At 35.4% G+C, this 21235-nt stretch overlaps 1 protein-coding gene across 1 annotated transcript in view; it reads left to right on the forward strand.

The window, feature by feature from the left end:
• LOC125226886 (ATP-binding cassette subfamily G member 4-like) overlaps nt 1-21235 on the forward strand; it is a 149942-nt gene that overhangs the window by 38161 nt on the left and 90546 nt on the right. Inside the window, exon 2 of the mRNA XM_048131050.1 lies at nt 20456-20573. Within this exon, the coding sequence (XP_047987007.1) occupies nt 20456-20573 (118 nt within the window). The remainder of the gene's footprint in view (nt 1-20455; nt 20574-21235) is intronic.

The raw sequence follows: 21235 nt of genomic DNA on the forward strand, positions 1-21235 counted from the left end.
TTTTGGGCTTAAAAAAGTGGGGGACCCAGTCGTAACCCCGCTTACACCGCTGGGAAACTTTGCAGAATGCGCATAATATGCAATTATGCATGATACGAATTTATTAGCATTATGCACTCGTAGGTAATGCATTGTTGGCCGTCCTGAGCATCTTTTTTCTAATAATATTTTTGAGAATTCGTATTGTTTGAAATACTTAACCATACATTATACAAATATACAATTAAATGCTTATCTTCTAGTGGTAAGTACGTGTACTACGTCATAATATTAAAGGACACAGAAATAAAGATTAAGGAAACGACAAGTAAATACGTTTCATACACAATTGAAAATATAAATTAAGACGCTGACAGCACCCAATGGCCTTGACGCTAGCGTACACTGTCTAATCGTATGGGAGTAAGTGAGAGCGCGATGTCACTAAAAGGTTACAGGTTAAGGTACGAAAAGTGCGGAAAAATATTAAAATAAAATAGAAAGATAGATAAAAAAAAGATAAAAAGAAAGATATTAGTGCAAAATGTTTCGTTAGTGTTTTAGATATGTATATTTTTGTTATTGTAATATTAATTAAAGACAACTAAGTGATATATGATAATTGAACGACACAGAACCGTTTAATGACGAACTCGAGACCAATCTTTGCAATTTTTTTCTGTCGAGCCGATTTCATTAAATCGTGTATCGAGTACGGCTATGTTCGTTGAAATATAATAATAACATAATAATCGTCGCTGCGCGTGCAAAATTCGCTATGTGATTTTTAACGATTTTTCGTTTTCAATGCCATTTTAAACCTTATTTCTAAATACATATGCTCCAAAAACAGCGTCGAGCTCATTTCAGTATTACAGGTTTTATCAAAAGTATAGGTATGTGATGCCCATACATTGAATGTTCCTCCTATAATCGCTAACTGCAATAAATCACATAACTACATTATCTTCTTATAATAGCAGTTTTGGAATTTCGCCTGCTATGTGAATTATGACACATAGCTATATTTTCGGAAATATTGTATAAAAAGATGTGTTAGATGTTTGTGCTCGATTTGTACAATCTCATACAGCGATAATTTTGTACTATTTGTAGAAATCGTGAATGTTTCCAGATCGTGTGTTTTGCGTCACATAGCAGGCTTTTCTTATAAAAATCTAGCCTACTCTCTTAAAACTTGTTTAAATGGTGTATGGTAGGTGGGTTTGTAGTCAAGTATAACCTCTATAAATGAGACAGAGAGTGTAGTTTCTCTTTTTATTGAGACTATGTCTGAAAGTACTCACTCTGACCGAATAGTTATTTTTTAATATTTGTTAAAAATAAATCATTTTAAATTGATTTTTAAGATTAACTGTCAGAAATTTATTAGTGCTTAGTATAATGACAAATTTCGTGTAGGGTTCAGTGCGTGTAAACGTATATTACAAACTATCGAAATACGATAAACTTATGCTAAGTAACTTAAAAAATAGCAAGTGATTTAACATTGCATTGGTAAGACATCGTTTTGTATGAAATTTTGTGTGATAAGATCTATCTATCCTTTCTGGAAACATTTTAAAATAAATAAATGAAAATAAAATGTTTAATAAATGAAAAAAAGCTGACTTAAGAAATCACACAAAGTTTTGAGTGACAAAGATTTTTTATCGTTTTCGGATAAAAAAAGAAAAATGGAACCCTTACACAATTATGTACTTTCTTGTCAATCCGTTTATCAATTTGTCAATATTATTTATTTCGGAAAAACCCTATACTCAAGTGTACTGTACCGTTCCTTGAAGCTGTAAAAAAACCTTATTTCTAAGTAAATACAACATAGGTTAATTGAGTTGAAAAAAATCTACACTCTCAAGGAAGTCAAAATTAATAGGGTACTTCCGTTTGACCTAAACTATGACATTTTGGAAAATAAATCGTCTTACACCATACACGATTATTAATATAGCTGTGAGAAAAAAAAATAGTAAAATATACACGTAATCTTCGGTGTTCGAGCCAGACTAGCATTATCCGGTTTTTTCAAGTTAAAAAATGCATAATGAAATCTTATTCAATACATAAATGTTTACATAATACCACATTGAACAACTTTGTAACTGAAATAACCTCCATTCATAAAAATTAATGGAAAAAATATATTATTATAGTTGTAATATATTGGTAGTAATATATTAATTTAATCGAGTTTTTTATTATAGTATTGTGTATTAAGCTTATAGTATAAAATCGTGTTTTTTTCTGAAATATTTGATTCGAAAATGAATTGCTAAATTACAAATAAACAACAATATAGTTAATTCAAATCATATGATTAAATAACCATGTGACGATAAAGTGCACAAATTGTATTTTGTTCCTTAAGAATAAAATCTAGTTAAGTGATTGTAAGACACATACCGGTTTTTTACGACTCAAATTATAATCGCTATGTAACATATTTATGAAAAAATATTTTTTTAACCTTATAATAACTGAAATATAATTTCAAGTTATTTCTTAATGTATGCAAAAGTGAAAATACTTATGCCATAAAAATATTGATTTATTTATGTTCAATAATTGCCGAAATAAACAGTTTTTTGTGTCTCCTGTAAAGTAGGTTAAAAACACATAGCGAAATTTGCACGCGCAGCGACTTATAATTTACTTGCCTTACTAAGACTAAAAGATTGTCTTAAAAAACTGCGTAAGTAACATCAATTTTACGCAATTGGGTGTTGTCAGCCCCTTAATATAAGTGTCCTCCCAGGACGTAAAAACTGCAAAAAAGGCACTTTTCCGCCTTTATTATGGGTTATAATTACCGATAAATAATTATTTTAATGATTCTAAACAACAGGTATATTTCTTATTAATGGCACCTAACAATATTCAGCAACCAGTTTATAATCGACTAAGAAGAACTATAAATAAATGTTAAGTGTAAGAAATGAATTGGGAAGGTAATGCAGAAAACCGGTTAGATATTTTTTATAATATTTTTATGATTTTTATAAAAATATTTTCTTTCTGAGATATTTATTGGTATGTTCCTGGTTAGTACTAATGCATTAAAATTTATTTAAATTGATAAAGAAAGTTTATCATCAAACGCTATAAACCACCAGGCCGTCTTCGGAATGTATGTTACACCCGACCCGTTTCAGAAGGCACTCCACACCAGACTGGTATATCGCGATATGGCCTATCGCGTCGGTCTGTCCCTCTCGCACTTATTAAAAGTACCAAAAGGACGCACTGACATGATAGACCATTTTTGACCAGATTTTTGATTATACAGATCGTAAAGCACACTTCAAACCGAGTTTTGACACAGTATTAATCTCCTGTAGAATTGTACTACAATTTACATAATATGTAAACTTGTAATTACAATTATGTGTTCAATAAAGCACATTTCCTTACAAAATTGTTAAAAATCACCTGTCAAGTGAAAATGTTTATTGAACAGTAATATGTAAAATTGTAGCTTAATTCCTACAATTATGTAAATTTTCCACTATGACAAATTTGTAACTTCTAATTTTTATTGAACAGAAACTTGTAGAATTGTAAATTGTCGGTACAATTTACAATTTACAATTTGTATTGTTTATTAAATGGGGCCCATATCACACTACCATGCTTGATCGTCGGGTCACCGCGTCCACGTCACTATTCGGCATTTCGAACATCTACAGTTAAGATAATGATTTCCATACACGAGCATACAACAACAGAGATTTCCATAACCTTTATGGTTTTCCCGTTGTCTTACTAGAGTAAAATGGGCCGAGTGCAACTTCTGTGCCCACAGTTCTGTCGCCAAGGGTCTCGTCGCAAATTCGCCGCTCGTCACTCACAGGCCGTCCAATTCGTCGCTACCCTTTTTACCATCTACGCGGGCCTTATTTTCAACGAGAAATACCACTTAAGTAACATGCCTTTCTCCAATACTTGTGTTAAGGGTTGTTTCTTTCTTCTAAATTCGACATATCAATGATAATTGTAAATGTCGAAGGCGTATTTTGATTGGATTTGTCTAATTTTAGAGTTAAATTAAATTGTTACAGTGTTACAAAACTGCAATTATGATTGTTCACAAATTAGCTAGGTACTTATCGTTTACTTTGGAAAAATCTCGTATCTCACAAAGCTACTCATAGTTGAGAGGCAGGAACTCTGCAATCCATGCATAGTTAAGTACCACTTTTGTCTTTTCACTGACAGAAGAAGTTTTTTAGGGTTCCGTACCTCAAAAAGGAAAAACGGAACCCTTATAGGATTACTCGTTTGTCTGTCTGTCCGTTGTCACAGCCAATTTTCTCCGAAACTACCGAACCGATTAACTTGAAATTTGGCACACATAATATGTAAACCTGTGACCCAAAGACGGACATGTAATTTAAATTAAGAAAATTAAATTATAGAGGCCACTTTTGGCGGGTAAAAGTGAAAATTAAAAATCAAAGTTTCTAGAACTATATTGTGTTACATATCAAATGAAAGAGCTTTTTATAAGTATTTCAATAATATTTTTTAGCAAAGTAATTCTCAAGTAATTTAAGAAAATAGGCCAAAATGACCCCCCCCCCCCCTTATCTCCGAAACTACTAAGCGTACAATTTTCAAAAAAATACACGAAAACCTATTAGAAATCTACAGTAAAGCGTAAGTCGAATTTAAAAGAAAAAAACTCAAATTACGAATTTCACTCATTGCCGCTGCAAGTAGTTACCAAATCTCTTTAAATTGTGTGAGCGCGTTTGAATATTACATATAAACAACTCATTTCTGTTTCGTTTTGTTCAAAATATCGATTATTGGCAAAAATGACTTAAGTTCCTACTAAAAAGAAGGCCCTTCTTGTAGTGTACGGAACCCTTGCAACGCGAGTACAACTCGCACTTGTTTTTTTTTTTTAAGTAGTGACGTTATGTAGGTGTAAATATATATTTTGTAAGCAGTCGTCAAAATTAAGTGTTTAGTAGTGGTAGTAGTCATAGTATAAGTACTACACATTTTGATTTGAAAAATACCAAAATATCCTATAAAGGGGTCTTTTCCAGCGAACCTTTCAATAAATTAGATGATTAAATTAGTTGTGTCATTCTATTGTATATACATTATGTAATTATGTACTCCTTCTGAGTAGTACCTACCCTATTCTAATATAATTTTATGACATGTAATATTCTGTAATTTAATAACAACTAACCACTGACGTAAACAAGTTAACAATAGGTACGTATTAATTTACTCCACTGGGCCCCTGAGGAGTAAACCTCGTAGCGTTAATATGAGTAATCACGGCTTTATTCCATTACGGACACATCATTCTGACGTCATTATGCATAGATCCAAGTCATGTTAGCTGTCTTTATATATGATTGATGATATGAAAAATAGCTATCCTAAGTACTATATATTTTTTATTAATTAATATTACAAATAGGAAATTGTGTGTGTCTGTTTGTTTGTCCGTCTCTTTCACGTTACATACATACATAGTAACTATGTTAAGTTTTAACCGACTTCAAAAAAAAAATATAAGACATTCTAACACATATTAACTTAGTCCCACGGTAAGCTCAAGAAGGTTTGTGTTGTGGGTACTCAGACAACGATATATATAATATACAAATACTTATATACATAGAAAACATCCATGACGGGCTCCAATCAAGGAGAAGTCCTCCCGCGCCGATGTGGATAAGGAGGGGTTCACACTGGTGCAAAGGAAGAGCAAGGCGCGTAGGGCGCCTCGTAAGACTCTGTGTGGTACTGCGGTGCCGATTACTTCTGGTCTGCGAGTTGCTACACCGAGTAAAGCGCTCATCTAATGTTTAATTTGTATTCTTTTTTGTAATATTTATCGTTTATGTATTGTTTTGTATTTTGTAGTTTCACAGTGCCTTAGTGTAAACTGTAATGCTGTGTTACTTTTTTGATTAAAAAAAAAAAAAAATGACTCAGGAACAAATATCTGTGCTCATCACACAAATAAATGCTCTTACCGGGTGGAGGAAAAAGGAGGAGGTTCTCAATTCATGCAACTGAATTTTTAAATAGTTGTACATAATACATTATCATCCATACATTTTCTACAGTGTACTGTATGGATATACATACACAAATCGATTTGACGACTAGGTACATAATAATCACATTCACACAATCTATGCAATTTAAAATACATGCACAAGCCAAATATGCTTTAGTTTTAAAATATAATACTTATTTGTAACGTACACCTATGTAGGTAGACTCGAAAGTCTCGAATTCTATTTCATTGTTTACCCATTATAGGAATAGACTGTACTTAAGGAGTTCTAAACTTAAAGTTATACAAACACTCATCCTATTCCCGCTGTTTAAAGTATAAAATGAGTCGTAGGACCAGTCAATTTAAGAACTTGTGAAAGTTATCTCCGATCAATTTACCTTGCGCTGGGGAAACTAGATTTTGAATATCGTAGCGTCTGGCCTGAATTCTGGCTTGGTTTAGGCGAGACTGTTATAACAATTTCCAATACTGTGTGACGTCACAGCAGCTTCCACTCCTCTGGAAAGCAAAGCTTATTTCACGCTTAGTGCGTTTTCACATTATCCGATCCGATATCGGATGTCGGAAGGATTTCAAAGGCAAAAATCAAAGATGGCGGCTTAAATGTATGGGATATCGGTCCTACATCCGATATCGGATAGAGAATTAATCATTATAAAGATTTTATGGTAGAAAATAGCGGCACAGTTACAACTAAGTACAACGAATCCTGAAGATCGTGGTAAGACTGCTTCTATCACATATTGATGGAGTAATTAATGGTTAAATCAAATCGCTCAGTTTCACAAATGCATACATCAATAAAGAATAATATCACATTTGCTTGATTTGGTGCAACAAATCCTATTATTCATTAATCCTATTAATGAAGCTGATTTATTTTCTACGCTATACGTTTATTTCCTGACAAAAAAATATATAAGTATATCAACCATTCGACGACTTCCGTGGAAGTTTTGTCGATGCACGATCACAAACAAAAAATAGATCCAAGCAGTTAGAAAAATACGGAAAAGTCACACGCATCAACATCAACTACCTGTAGGCCTGATACTTAGATGCCACGTAACTTTATACTAAAAGTCTATCTCGCGGCGATATCAATCGTACTTATTACTTTGGTATTTATACTCAAAAATCTATATCAATCGTACTTATTACTACCTATAACCTATTATAAATTTTGTTAATATAAATATAAAACAATTACAATCAAGACGTGTACTATGCATATATACTAACAACTAAATTAATAATTACAAATAAAATTAGGACTAAACTACTCACTAAATCCACTCCGTGTCCCTCCCGCTGCAAAAGGGTCCATCACGCTCGCCGCGTTGCTACGTTGAACTACGATGGACAACCTTTGCAACCTATAATAGTTATTATTGTTATTAAACAATATGTATCTTCTAAAACTGATACATTCCCTTCAAGCTAAGGACTACTAAATGAAAAAAGTTAGGCATTTAATTAAACAAACAAATAATTATCTAGCGTGTAAACGATTCTCCTAAAGACAACTTTGGATTGTTCAAGACAATTTATTGATACAAAAGTTTTGCGGCCCTATATTTTCGGTCTCATAGCACAGATAATACAATATCAGAAGATCCAGAAGTGTTACCATTAATTAAACGTTATAATTATTTTAACACGTTTAAACAGACTACGGTAACCACGAGAAGCATTAAGACGTTACGGCATTTATGTCCATGTACGTCAAGATTACATACCTACCGATTACTACTGCACGTAAAATGCAACCGACTTGTCATAAAACTTACAGTTGGTTTATATTAAAGAGGATCGAGTATTATAGAGAGTTACTGTCAAAGTAAAATGTGTAATCACAGTGCATAGACTGCCATGTCTTGACACAGGCTTAAAACTTTTGAACCTCGCCATCTAGCTGAGCGTACCTCAAAGGTGTAATGCCATCTAGGCCACCGTACCTTTTTCTGTATGGTACTGAGGTACGTTTTTTTCTTAGACTTTATCTGTCTATACGGAGTTATATATGTCTTTGGTTTGTATCGAGCCTCAGTGCCAAAGTTGAACATTCTAATGGGCGACAGCAATATGGAAACGTCCAGTACGCAAAATGATCAAAGTAGAGGCGTTGACATAAACGCATGTGCCTATTTGATAAAGAAACTACTTATATTTATCTGTAAGTAATTATCGAATTATAACACCGACTTGAGACTTACCTATTTAACTCCGACACCGATACATGCTCTCTGCTTTCGAAGTTACACTCAACTTATTAGAAGTGAAACTTCTCTGCGATTATATTTTCTGTGTTTTCGGTCCTACTCATAATTTATATTAATTGAAGGCGGGGAAGTTTACAAACTCTTCAGTTGCGAGATACTTGTTTTAAAGAACAATTCTGCGCAACTGTGCTGGGACGCAGTAAATAGTATTGGGTATAGCTTCAATTGAAATATATTAAGAAGTCATTCCACGCGAGTTGTCAGCGAAACGTTTAACATTAATCAAAATTAGGAAGGCAATCAAACAAATTAGCAGAATGCATAATTGATACAGCGGAATGAAATGTATGACATTGTAATTTATTCATATAGCAACTTTGTTCCGTGTAGAAATTATGCTTTTGTCCACCAGTACATTGTCTTATTTACGCATAGGAGTTTGTTATAAAATACATACTAAAGTGATCCTAAAGTAAGATGAGACTAAAGTGTTTTAGTTTGCTCTAATTAAATATATTAATTATAATTCTTTTAGCAAATGTCTGGAGTAATTTCTTATTATGTAAATACCCAGCCGCATATGTCAGAATTCGCTGCATATATTATGTAACCGTCGTGATAATACCTAAATGACTAGACGTTGTAACAAGCTCCTACAACAGCATCAAATTACCATCAACTAAGTGTTGTTATAATAAGTAACCTACTTTGCTAAACTAGGACACCGATTAAGAACTAGAACCCTCGGGTCTTTAGGTTAAGTAATTAACGCAAGTTTATCTTGTGCTACATATAAAATTACCATCATATCTAAACAAGAAAAGTAATATCGTCTATGACAAAACACATGAAACAAATAAACCGAGGAGCGACTGCGAGTCGGGCCATATTAATGGAGGTTCCTGTTCTTTAATAAAGTAAGAAAAACCGTGAGAAATTGTCGTTGCTCGTATTGAAAACCAAGGCAGCCTTAATTAATTAATTGAATACTAGTTAATATGTTAATTAATCAGCTATTTATATGTGGTAAAACGAGGATATTTCCTTGTTATAAACAAACAAATTATACAGTCAATCAATTCAATTTATTTAAAAAAAAATCATTATTACATATTTCTTTATTAAACACCTAATCAAGTGCCAAGAAATTTTACCGGAAAATTTACCTGTCAAATCGAAAACATGTGTTTGCCTATTGGCTCGACAGAAGCACAGTATAATAAAGAGTACTATCGTACAGTATGGCCACTCCCGCTCCCCGCTGAAAGTGACGCCCTCCCCCTCTCGGTTACTTCACAGTTACCGCCTGTCAAAAACGCGAACAGTCGACCTGTCATATCTCACTCATACAAGCATAGTACGCGTTCACCTACGCGAGCTTAGACTGTGTGCTAGGAACGCGTCTCTTTCATACCTCTATATTTGATCGCCAGTGTCCGAGGTGTGACAGAAGTCAGTATGCCGTCTATGTCGCGGTCAGATGCCGATAATCTCGCGCCAATCATGTGATAGCCCTGCAGCAATATAACATTTACAAACGTTTACATTTTATCTATCGTCATATTTACAGGAAGTATGTCACAATTAGTGTGCTTTCATCATATTAGTTAACAGATAAAACTACAAAATATTTTTCTAATGCTCAACCAATGCCCTTAATACCCGCAACGAAGACTTTCTTCCTCGACGTCATTATACTTTTCACCTACTTTATTTATTTCATTTCTTAACAGTATACTTAACGCTGTTTTCAAATGAGCCCGCAACGACCCAACCCGCGCTAACGACTCGAAAGCACCGCGTAATATCTCACGGACGATGCTTTTGATTAATTCCGCTATGAAATTCTAGCAGTATCAGCTTTTTTAGTTCGTTCTTTTATTACTGCTACTTAGTTTGTCAAGAACTGTGCTATTTCATAGTTTGTTCAGAGTAATGTACCTTATGCAATGGGTTTACTAGTAAGTAGTAATAGTACTGGTTTTTTGTCTGATTGATTATGAGTTTGTCCATACATTCTTTTGGGTGCTTCTGTGCAAAGTGGTCATATATTATTATTCTTACTTTGTATTTATTGTATTGCAGTTATGTTAGTAAGTGTTTGATTGTCGTAAAAAGAAGCGCCCACCACCGGATACTAGATTACTTACTTATCCACTTTCTGTATCTTTAGTTGGTGGATTAACTAATAAGAGGGATGATTTATATAAAGAAACACTGTTAAGAATTTAAGAGTGACACGCATTGTCGAGATTTCTTGGGCGCTTTTTAACCCCCGACGCAAAAACGAAGGGGTGTTATTGATTTCTTAGTATGCTTTTCTGTCTGTTTGTCTGTTGTCTGTCTGTCTGTCTGTCTGTCTGTCTCTGTGTGTGTCTGTCTGTGGCATCGTAGCTCTCGAATATAAAATCAAACACCGTCCACTGGTACAAAATTTTAATTTTGTGGTTAGCATATAAAATCAAACACCGTGCACTGTACAAAGCAGCATATAACTGTCCTTAACCCTTATACTTGACCCCGAAATGTTCCAGTTCAAGAAATAGGGACAGCGTTGGCTTAGGTATTACTAATTAAGATGGTTTACGCAAGTCCGATTTTGTTGTTTTCTTTTCACGCAGAAACAAAGTACATTTTTCAATTTCCTAGTTAAGAAACAATAAATACAAATCATTTAACTACTCACAATTATTACTTATGATGTTTTGTAATCTAATTTGATATTTAGAAGGTATCCAGAGCGCCTCAATAGGAGTTGATTTTCAGTTTCTATCTCTTGATTGGTTTTACACGAAGTTATAATCTCATGGTATCAGTCGTAAATCGTATTAAGTTGTATTAGAGAACAGTACAATAAAGTATTCAAATAATGGACAGCGAACGTCGTCAATTAATTAGAGACATCAGGTTATTGGATGACTACGAAAAAAACTATTTTATACAGAAAGCAAACCACTGAGTGTATTACTTATACTAGAATTCAAGATGGCGGACATTTTCCAAATTAATTATATTTCTTTTGATCTTAGTTTGTAATAATTTTATTATTGTTTGTTGTATTTTTTGATAATATTATCTACATAATAAAGTACATTTTTTGAACTGTTTTCTTTTTATAGTGAGTGTATTACTTATAGATAAATTAATTATATTTCTTAAGTCTTATGTAATAATTTTATTATTGTTTGTTGTATTTTTTGACATTTGTTTATTTTTGTTTCTTTTTATTTTAATTTTAGGTTAGTAGGTAAGTACTTAGTTATTGACATGCATGCATATTGGCATTTCATATTTACTAGGATATTTTTCTAGTACTTAAATTCCTTACAATTCCTTTGATATCTGCTTAAGAAAACAAATCTACTTAATCGATTACAGGCGTATACAAAAGTATAGAGGGGGCGTATCAAAGAACTTAAATTACCTATGACGCTTGTTATTATATATTTCATCTGAAGTAACTTCTTTGATTTTTTATCACAATAAGTAAAATTTTGCGTTTTCTCCCTCATTGTGACTAATGGAACGGAATTGCTAATAAATATTTTCAGCGCTAAAATCACCCGGAATGCGGGCTATCAATAAGGTGACCCTCTTTTTGTCACACCGGGGTAAATCGGAAGAGGTGGCGTGATACAAGGGTACAAACCGCGGATATTCAATCACGGATAACGCACACGAACAAAAGTGCCCGCTCGTCGTAGAATCTTTGTGGAATAATAGGTACATTTATTGTTTATCAGGCTGGAAGAAAAAACGATGTTTTCTATGTTGGTGATGATGATGATTATATCCTGTAGTCCCTCATCAGGGGCATAGGCCTCTTAGGAAGGATTTCCACTGTTCCCGGTCCGAAGCGGCCTCCTCCAGGCGCGCCCAGCCGAGGCCCACTGAGCCAGCCTCCTTTTCCACCGTGCGCCTCCAGGGATGTATATCTAGATTCCTAAAGTGTTTTCTTCTATTTTTGTTTCGCCTAAAACTCTTTGATATAGTGATCAGTTGGCCTAACGATGATATGCCCTAATTGTGGTTGCTCTATTCAGTTTTGGATGAATTTTGTATGTTTTAAAATTTTGTGTTCTAATGTTAATTGGCATACTCATTAGTTATAATAATACAGTTTTTCATAAAAAAATCATTGTCATAATTATTTTTCTCCCTAATGCATTGTATGCCTTGTATGGCCTAATAACTATTACTCCTAGGTATAGCGGTTTCAACTAATATTATGTGTCCTATAATACTTATTATGTTCCTTCTATAATTTTGTAGAAGTAGGTATTAGATGTCCTACTTGTTAGTGCTACTAGAACTATAGCGTGATTTGGCCTAATGTAATTTGGTTTAATATTTCCAATGTAACTTAAGCCACGTTTGTGGCATCAAGTCGATTTTGTGGTTGTCGCACTTCTAACCTCACCTAACCCACTTTTCTGACAAGTCGTTTCTTTAATGGTTACAGTTCTAACCTAACCTAACCCACTTTTGTTGCAACAAGTCGTTTCGGTAATGGTCACAGTTCTATCCTTTTTTTTTGTTTAGGGGGGGGGGAATGCGTTCCGCATACTACTCGGGTGCGAGGGGGGACCCGAGCGGTTATGTGGGATACCCGTATTGGCTAATGAGGCCACGGTATACCCACTAAAAACCCCCTCACATGCCACCTCGCCGCCTTGTTGGCGAGGTTACCGGTACACTTGCGCTTACATCGGCAACCCCGCCGGCGGCAGCCCCGTGCGGCTTCTCCGCGGATGCCCAAAGGCCCTCCACAGTGAGTGCGCCAGATGACAGGGCGCACCTTCCTCCTCGGCCGCTTACAAGTACAGTGACGGACCCCCTCGAGTCCGCCACAAAGAGGCCATGGGCGCCAGAATGTTCCGGCGCCCAGCGGTGGAAGTGGTCTTTGGTTCCACCGCTAACCAAGTCGGCCGCAAGGGATAGGGAGAACGGCGCACCGTAATACCGGCACTCCTCTTCCCTTGCGGCCCCACCAAAGCCGCTACAGCGGAGCGGCCCCGCCAAGGTCGCAGGGGGTAGGGAGAGTGGCGCACCGCTATACCATTACGCCTATCCCCCTGCGATCCCACCTCGGCCGCCGAGGACAGGGAGAACGGCTCACCGCAATACCGACACTCCTCTTCCTCGACGGTCCTCCACCAATGCGTCACAAGCGGGCTTATGAAGCCCACTTGGAGCATCCTCCTCGGGCCAGCTCGCCCAACAACAAGCCGGCCCTGGTTGCCTCTTCGCTTCACCGTGGGTGACCAAGCCATGGTTACTAGGCCCCTCCACCACGACAAGGTGAGCAACCTGCGGGGGGTCACAGTTCTAACCTAACCCAATCTTGTGCCAACGAATCGATTTCATGGTTGTCGCAGTTCTAACCTAACCTAACCCACTTTCCTTGCAACAAGTTGTTTCTTTAATGGACACAGTTCTAACCTAACTAACCCACTTTTCTGACAAGTCGTTTTTTTAATGGTTACAATTCTAACCTAACCTAACCTAACCCACTTTTCTTGCAACAAGTTGTTTCTTTAATGGTCACAATTCTAACCTAACCTAACCCACTTTTCTGACAAGTCGATTTTATGACTGTCGCAGTTCTAACCTAACCTTACCCACTTTTGTGGCAATAAACACACAACAACAACAAATAAGTAGTATAATATACTGGTTATATTCGGGCAGGCGACAATTCAGCACACAAATTTAGATTAGTTAGTTATGGCACATATTATAAAGCCTGACATATTTTAGAACCATTAATATGTGGCCAATCTTTATTATGCGCATTATATATTAGGCTAATACATATGAGGCGAAAAGAGTTCTGGAATATAATATGAAAATAATAATAGTATAGATCAAACGTTTTTATAATCATAAATTTTATTGCAAATAAAATAAGGCCTTTTAAGTAATATAGTAATAATAAATAGGACTAATAAAGAGTAGGCCATCCATTACACTATGCCACGTATGATGTTATGCTAATTGATTATTAGGTTACATGCCCATTAGGCCAAAACGGTTAGGCCAAGTGATAATAGAACAAACGTTCTTAGGAATGTAGAGAGACACCCCGCCTCCAGGTAGTTCGCGGGCGACCTCTCCCCCTTGATCCGGGAATATTCCAAGTCAACCCTTGCTTGGACAGGTGGTTCTATGTTGGTAATTGTAATAAAATAGATACGCATCAACTGTTTAGATCTCAATGGTTCAAGAATACGGCGTCATAGAGTAATAAAGGGTTACCCTCATCTGGCAGAATAATTTTAGTCCGAAACACACTTCGCATAACATGTTTCGCAGAAACACTTTCAGTCGAATGGTAATTTTGCAGAAAACTTAATTGGCATTATTACTACCACGCATAAGACACATTTGACAGAATATTGTTTTACAGAACATTACTTTGGTCGACTTTGATTTAGCACAATTGTATGTACCATAATAATCTCATAGCATAATATTACATTAGCAGAATCATTACTCGCTATCAAAAAATAAAAGCTGCCCCAGAGTCACCGTTAGGTACGACGACGAGCGAAGCGAGGAGGAGTGTTAGGTATCTTGCATCCCCAACACATCCAACTCGCTATCAAATAGCAAATTGCAACTTTATGCCGCACAAATATTATCTGCAAAAGTATTGTTCGACTAGAAGACTATTATGGTCATCAACATTATGACAAAAGACGATTCGGTATTACAAAAATCTGCGAAATGATTTATGCCAAAGCATATTCTGCGTAAGGTGTTTCTGCCAAACGTGACATCTGCCAAGAACTATTATACGAATCAAATATATGCGTAAAAAGTTTCTGCCAGATAATAGTGAACCGTAATAAAATATAAGTAGTAGTAGAGTAGTAATAAATAGCTTTCATGTGTTTTCTGACCACCAAACCAAGTAGATCTGACATTACGAGTAAATACATCTTGAACTTTGTACAAAACGCGGGAAATGAGGAAACACTGTAATGCCTAATAATTTCTTAAACCATAGCTGTGTTATTAATTAAGTAGCACAAAGCTAATGCTTTAGGTATTTTTGGTCAGCGAATTTTAATGTCAAATATGAACCTATCTATGAGCGTTCCAATTTTTTTCAAACAAATACCAAAAGACTTTCTTCCCGACCATACTAAGTCGGCGACCGATATGAGACCCGGCAATTGGTAACGTACTTGTGTTATGTTTTGACATACAATAGATAAGCCAGACAGGGTCATTAGGTTACTTCAGATGCCTGAAGGGCAAACTAAACTGAAAGGCAAAATAAGATCCCGACACGGGGGTCGGCCTCGTGGACTCAGGAAACGACAAGATTATTGTCGTGTTTTACGATATGCCTAGGAATTTCGCGATCTGCGATCGGCCGCCAGCTAAAATTGCAAACCTAAAAATAATGCACAAGTACCTATCTTAGATATAACAGCTTAGTTATGTTTAACAGGGAAATTGACCCTCCCAAATAACATTGTGGGTAGGCCGTAGATAATCATAAAATTATATGGAAACCTAAAATTATATGGAAGCACTATGGAAGCCTACATAAACTCAACTTAAATTATTCGTATTTACTAAAATGTAGATAACACTGGGTACGGTTGTAACAATTTTACTCTTGATAAGTCATATTTATGTCATAATATTAGCTGATGGTGACACTTTGTACCTAACATGCCAGATATCATTTTCCCTTAACTGAGATGACTTGAAAGTTGAATCTTGCGCGAAAATTGATTTCTACAAGATTTCAGATCGTTCGCTAGTAAGTCCCCTTTTATAAGTAGAATATTACTGACGAACAATGTTGAAAGGCCGTAGCAGGATAAGGGAAGAAAAAATGCCCTTTAATGTTTAGTAGCTGTTTTTAGGGTTCCGTACCAAAAAGGTACAACAGGAACCCTTATGGTGCGACTCTGTCCGTCTGTCTGTCCGTCTGTCACATTCCTAAATATCTCGAAAACTACTAATGCTATCAACTTGAAATTTGGAATAGTTGTGAACATTGTGAACCTCTACAAATAGAACGTATAATTTTTTTAAATTTATTAATTTTAATTGTAGAAAATGGCCAAAATGAAAGGGGGGCAAACTGTAAATTTCAAGTTACTAGGTCAAGTGGGGTATCGTTAGAAAGAGCTTAAATTGAACGTAAATAAACTATTTTTTATAATTTTTTTGTTGTGGAAAAAAAAGAATTTTGAAGGAAAATGTAAAAAAAAAAATACCGTTCCCCCCCCCCCCCCCCCCCCTTATCTCCGAAGTTTACCAACGAAAAATTATTAAAATTTTAGGAAACATTGGTTTTATGCTAAATATTACAGGAAAAATATAATCGTGTTTGTATCTTGAAAACTTTTTTTTTAATTCACAAAAAACTTTTCACATTTTTACTTTTAATTTACCCACCTTTACGGATGTATATAGTACTTCAAATTAATACGAGATGTTACGTAAATCATCTTCTTTCCAATAAAGTAAAAATTGTTTAAATCGGTTAACATTATAAAGAATAATCCCTGAAAAACCAACATACTATGGTCGCGCAAATTAGTTAGCGAATTCACCGAGAGATGGCGCTATACACAATAATGCTCATTAGTACCTATACTTTTGTCTTCTAGTCAAGTCGTTAGAGTTATGTGAAAACATGAGATTATTTTAACTGGGGAGTTTGAAAGTTTGTACGGAACCCTCGGTGGGCGAGTCCAACTCGCACTTGACCGGTTTTTTTTCTATAGTTACTTACACTTAGTAGTATGATTGTGCAAAGTTTTGTTGAAAAATTCCCAGTGGTTCAGCTGGCAGAAAAAAAAACCAAATTCATGAAATATGATTTTTCTCTAAAAGTATTTAACTCTATCATACAATCTTTTTAGAGTTTGTTGTTCATCAAAAAAGAGTCTGTGAAAAATGACTTTTTTTCTCACAACCCATGTTTTCAATCCATCATGTTTTTTCCAAAATCTGTAAACGCCAATCTTCATCAATTTGAAATAGATGGAATGTCCCCTTAGACCGTTTTCGCGTAGCAGCACGGGATCTGGTAGCTGGCCTTACTGACCCGCTATCAAAATATACCCTGTATATCTTTTTGAAGCCAATATATTGTCGAAAATTTGTTTTATTTTTACACATTCGATCAGGAAATAACTTTTTAAGTTATCTGGCGGCGTTAGAATGGTATAACAATAAAATGTAACAAAATCCAACCAACATTATTTTTTAATTTTGACACTGTTGCTTTTCGATTTTAACTGTCAAACTTATATGACTAACAGGTCATTAAATAAGGCTTTTTTTAGAAGTATCATTTGGGTCCCTCCTTCAGAAACAAAAAAAAATTTTTTTGAAATCTTGACTTACGTACTTTTTGCAGAAATATTATAGTTGGAGACTCAAATTTCTTCCAGGTTATAAGTACTATTTAGTTAACCAAAATGAAAAAAAAGATTGTATGATAGAGTTAAATACTTTTAGAGAAAAATCATATTCCATGAATTTGGTTTTTTTTTCTGCCAGCTGAACCACTGGGAATTTTTCAACAAAACTTTGCACAATCGTACTACTAAGTGTAAGTAACTATAGAAAAAAAAACCAGCTCCTAATCATAAAGGGCACTTTTTGTTCCTTTATTCTGCTACGGCCTTTATTTTTTTAAACAATTAAGTTGGTAGGTACCCTTTTCTATAAATTCACGTTCTCTAATATCACGATAATATATCTTTCGTAGATCGTAGCTACACCTATCTCTATCGCTCTTGCGTATTGGCGCGACAGAACCAGACTACATAATCTGCGCCCTTTGGCGTCGCAGAAATGCCATTCGGCTACGGGGCCTGAAATTCCATTTAGCTTTGATAAATAATACTTATGATAGTCAAAAATGGGTTCCCTCTATTTGGCATACCTTTAATTGTCCGAAACGATTTTCGCATAACAGGCTTCGCATAATCGGTTTTCGACGAATGTTAATTGGTAGAAAACTTTTTTGTCATAATGTAAACTAATACGAATATTACTTTGTCCGAAAATAAGTTCGCATAATACTGTTTACGCCGATTGTGTTTATGAATAAAATTGATTCGCATAATTGTATTTGGCATATTTCTTAAAATCAGAATAAACCACCCATTTTTAATGCTGTCGGAAGAGTCGGTTAGGTTAGGTTAGAACTGCGACCTCAATAAATACAAAATTTTATCAAGAATGTCGGTTGAGTTCATAGATTTAGAATTATTAAACTAGATTGTGTAGTTAGGTCAAAAAGTGTGTCCACATGAGAGGTCATTGTTTGGGCTGGTGTCCCTCTCGCACTTACTGACAATGTCAACATAATTCAGTGACGTCATCACTGTCATACATTGGGGATACCAGTTAATTTTCAAAGTCACTACTAAATCTACTAATACCCAATTAAAGGTATTTTTTAATTATACTAATCTTTGATTTATGGGCATTAAAATAATTAAATTATATTTATTTTCTAATTCTTTAAAATATATCGAAACCCTACTTTGAATATAACACTAAAATAAAATAAGAAGTCTTAAAGTCAGGTAATATACAGATAAAAATACTACTACTATGGTAACCTCATTAACACTGGTATACGTAACTATACTATGCCATAACAGATTATGCGAAAGGTGAATTATGCCAATATAGATTATGCCAAAAAGAATTCTTGATTATAAAATTATGCCAAAACAAGGGGAACCAGTCAAAAATATCTAGCTGAGTTATATATATAGATTTCACGTAATTTCAACCAAATCCTACAGACTTCGCTGGTTCGGCCACCTACTAAGAATGGGAGAGGATCGGGCTGCCAAGAGGGCGTATCTGGGAAGACCAACTGGTGGCCGCCCGGCGGGTCGGCCCAGATATCGCTGGGGAGACAGCGTGATGGCGGATCTGTGTCAGCTACAAGCCAATAATTGGCAGGAAGCTGCGCAGGATCGGGATAAGTGGCGTGCTCTCGTTTTGGAGGCCAAGATCCTCTTTGGATCACAGTGCCATACTAGTTAGTTTGTTAATTTCAACCTTTATAACTATGACGTCAAACAATTTCACCGTTTCTGAGCTGGACGAATGAAGCGTCTTTTACACTTTGTTACGTTCCTCGTTCCAAGCCGGGTGGCTCAAATAATTTAGCTCAAAGGCACTTTGTCAGTGCTTTCTGTAACCTAAAAACTACGTATTCCTTGCAATTTTGTAGTTAAGAACAATGGCATTATACTCAGTACTTTGTCTTTTCTTGCCTTGCAATATGGATAGTCAAATAAACAAGCACTGCTATACAAGTTTTTTTACTAGCCATTTAAATCTTGGAAAGGATTTGTATAGGTATTATTACTGGCGGATTAAGAAATAGGTTGAATGGAGAGGCCGTGCCTTACAAACATAGTCCTGATTTTCTTCTTTGGATATTATTGCCCACTTTGATGTATGTGTATGTCCATATTGAACATTATCAGGTGCAATCAGCATCAATAATAGCAGCGGCTGAAGTAACGCACCAAAATTATCTGACATCATATATACGCCTAGCGTATGTCAGCTTTAATAGTTATTCATTATAATAAATACATGCTAATTAATTACTATCAATAGTGTCCATGAATGTTTGAATGATTTTATTGCTTAATTTACGTCTACATTTATAACGGTGTTATAAGCGCCTCCGGGCGCTTTCATGTAGGTATTTAAATTATCACTTTAATAAAACGAAGTAACAAGTCATTTTATAGGATCGTAAAAACCATCAGAGTATAATGACGATTATTTCTTAATAAGACATCGTCGCCTATTACGCGCAGTTAACTTGACACTTAGAACATATATTTATATTTACGCGAATGTGTTGTTTGTGTGTATGTGCCTCAGCTACGTAACACGATGTCAATTATTGACACGCTGTAGCAAATAGATTGGAACAGAATATGAAGACGATTGACATCTAGTCTACGTGCGTGGTCAGATCAGAAATTTCGAATAGTTCTAAGATCTCCCAGGACACAAGCATCTATGTGCAGCAACTCCTAACGCCTGGCACACTTAGTACAAGCTTTGCTTAGTTTATTTGTGTAAGCAAAAAAAACCACCTATGAAGTTGTAGTTGTAGTCTTATAAGTTAATGTAAAAGAGATATTTGTCTTTCCAGGGGACAACACTATTCTGCACAACGTCTCAGGAGAGTTTCGGTCGGGTGAGCTGACATGCATTCTCGGACCTTCGGGCGCTGGCAAATCCTCCTTGATGAACATACTGGCAGGCTATGCGTAAGTAACTTTTAAATTTTTCTTTAGTGTATGATAATGAACCTTTATCAGTGAAACTGACTATTCCCACTTCTGCGCGATCACCATAATTATATATTATTATATTTTAATTAGACATGAAGTTTTTAGGCATCTTTTGTTTATTAGGTCCCAACTCATTTTCAAAAAAACTCCGAAATGAAATGTCAAATCAAGTTTGAATGATTATTTATACATCTAATTTCATGCAAAGTTTACCAACCCAAAAGACGTTATCAGTGCGCTCGCTCGTACGAAAAAATGTTCCACCACTGGCTATAAAGATGGTCATTCTTTATTAAAAAGGTTCGCCGAGCCACATCGTTCCAATAACTCAATTCTGGATTTCTGGAAGACCGAGCCACCGGTATCCGAGCCTAATATCATATTTTATGGACACGAGTTTGTGGAGTCGTGTCATTTTCTTGATTTTATTTTCAGGAAACGCAGTGTCATGGACGAATCTGTGTTTATAAACGATATGTTGTGATTTTTTCTTGAGTCGTGCTATAACCTAAACAACTAAAATACACAGTTTTTTTGTGAGATAGGAGGTATACAAGCAGGCAGATCGCCTGATCATATGTTGTTGGTGCGTTGCCTGAATATAACATTTTAAATCGATCCAACGCACTACGCTTTTT

Source organism: Leguminivora glycinivorella, chromosome 1 (genome assembly GCF_023078275.1).
Source record: "Leguminivora glycinivorella isolate SPB_JAAS2020 chromosome 1, LegGlyc_1.1, whole genome shotgun sequence".
Taxonomy (NCBI): Eukaryota; Metazoa; Arthropoda; class Insecta; order Lepidoptera; family Tortricidae; genus Leguminivora; species Leguminivora glycinivorella.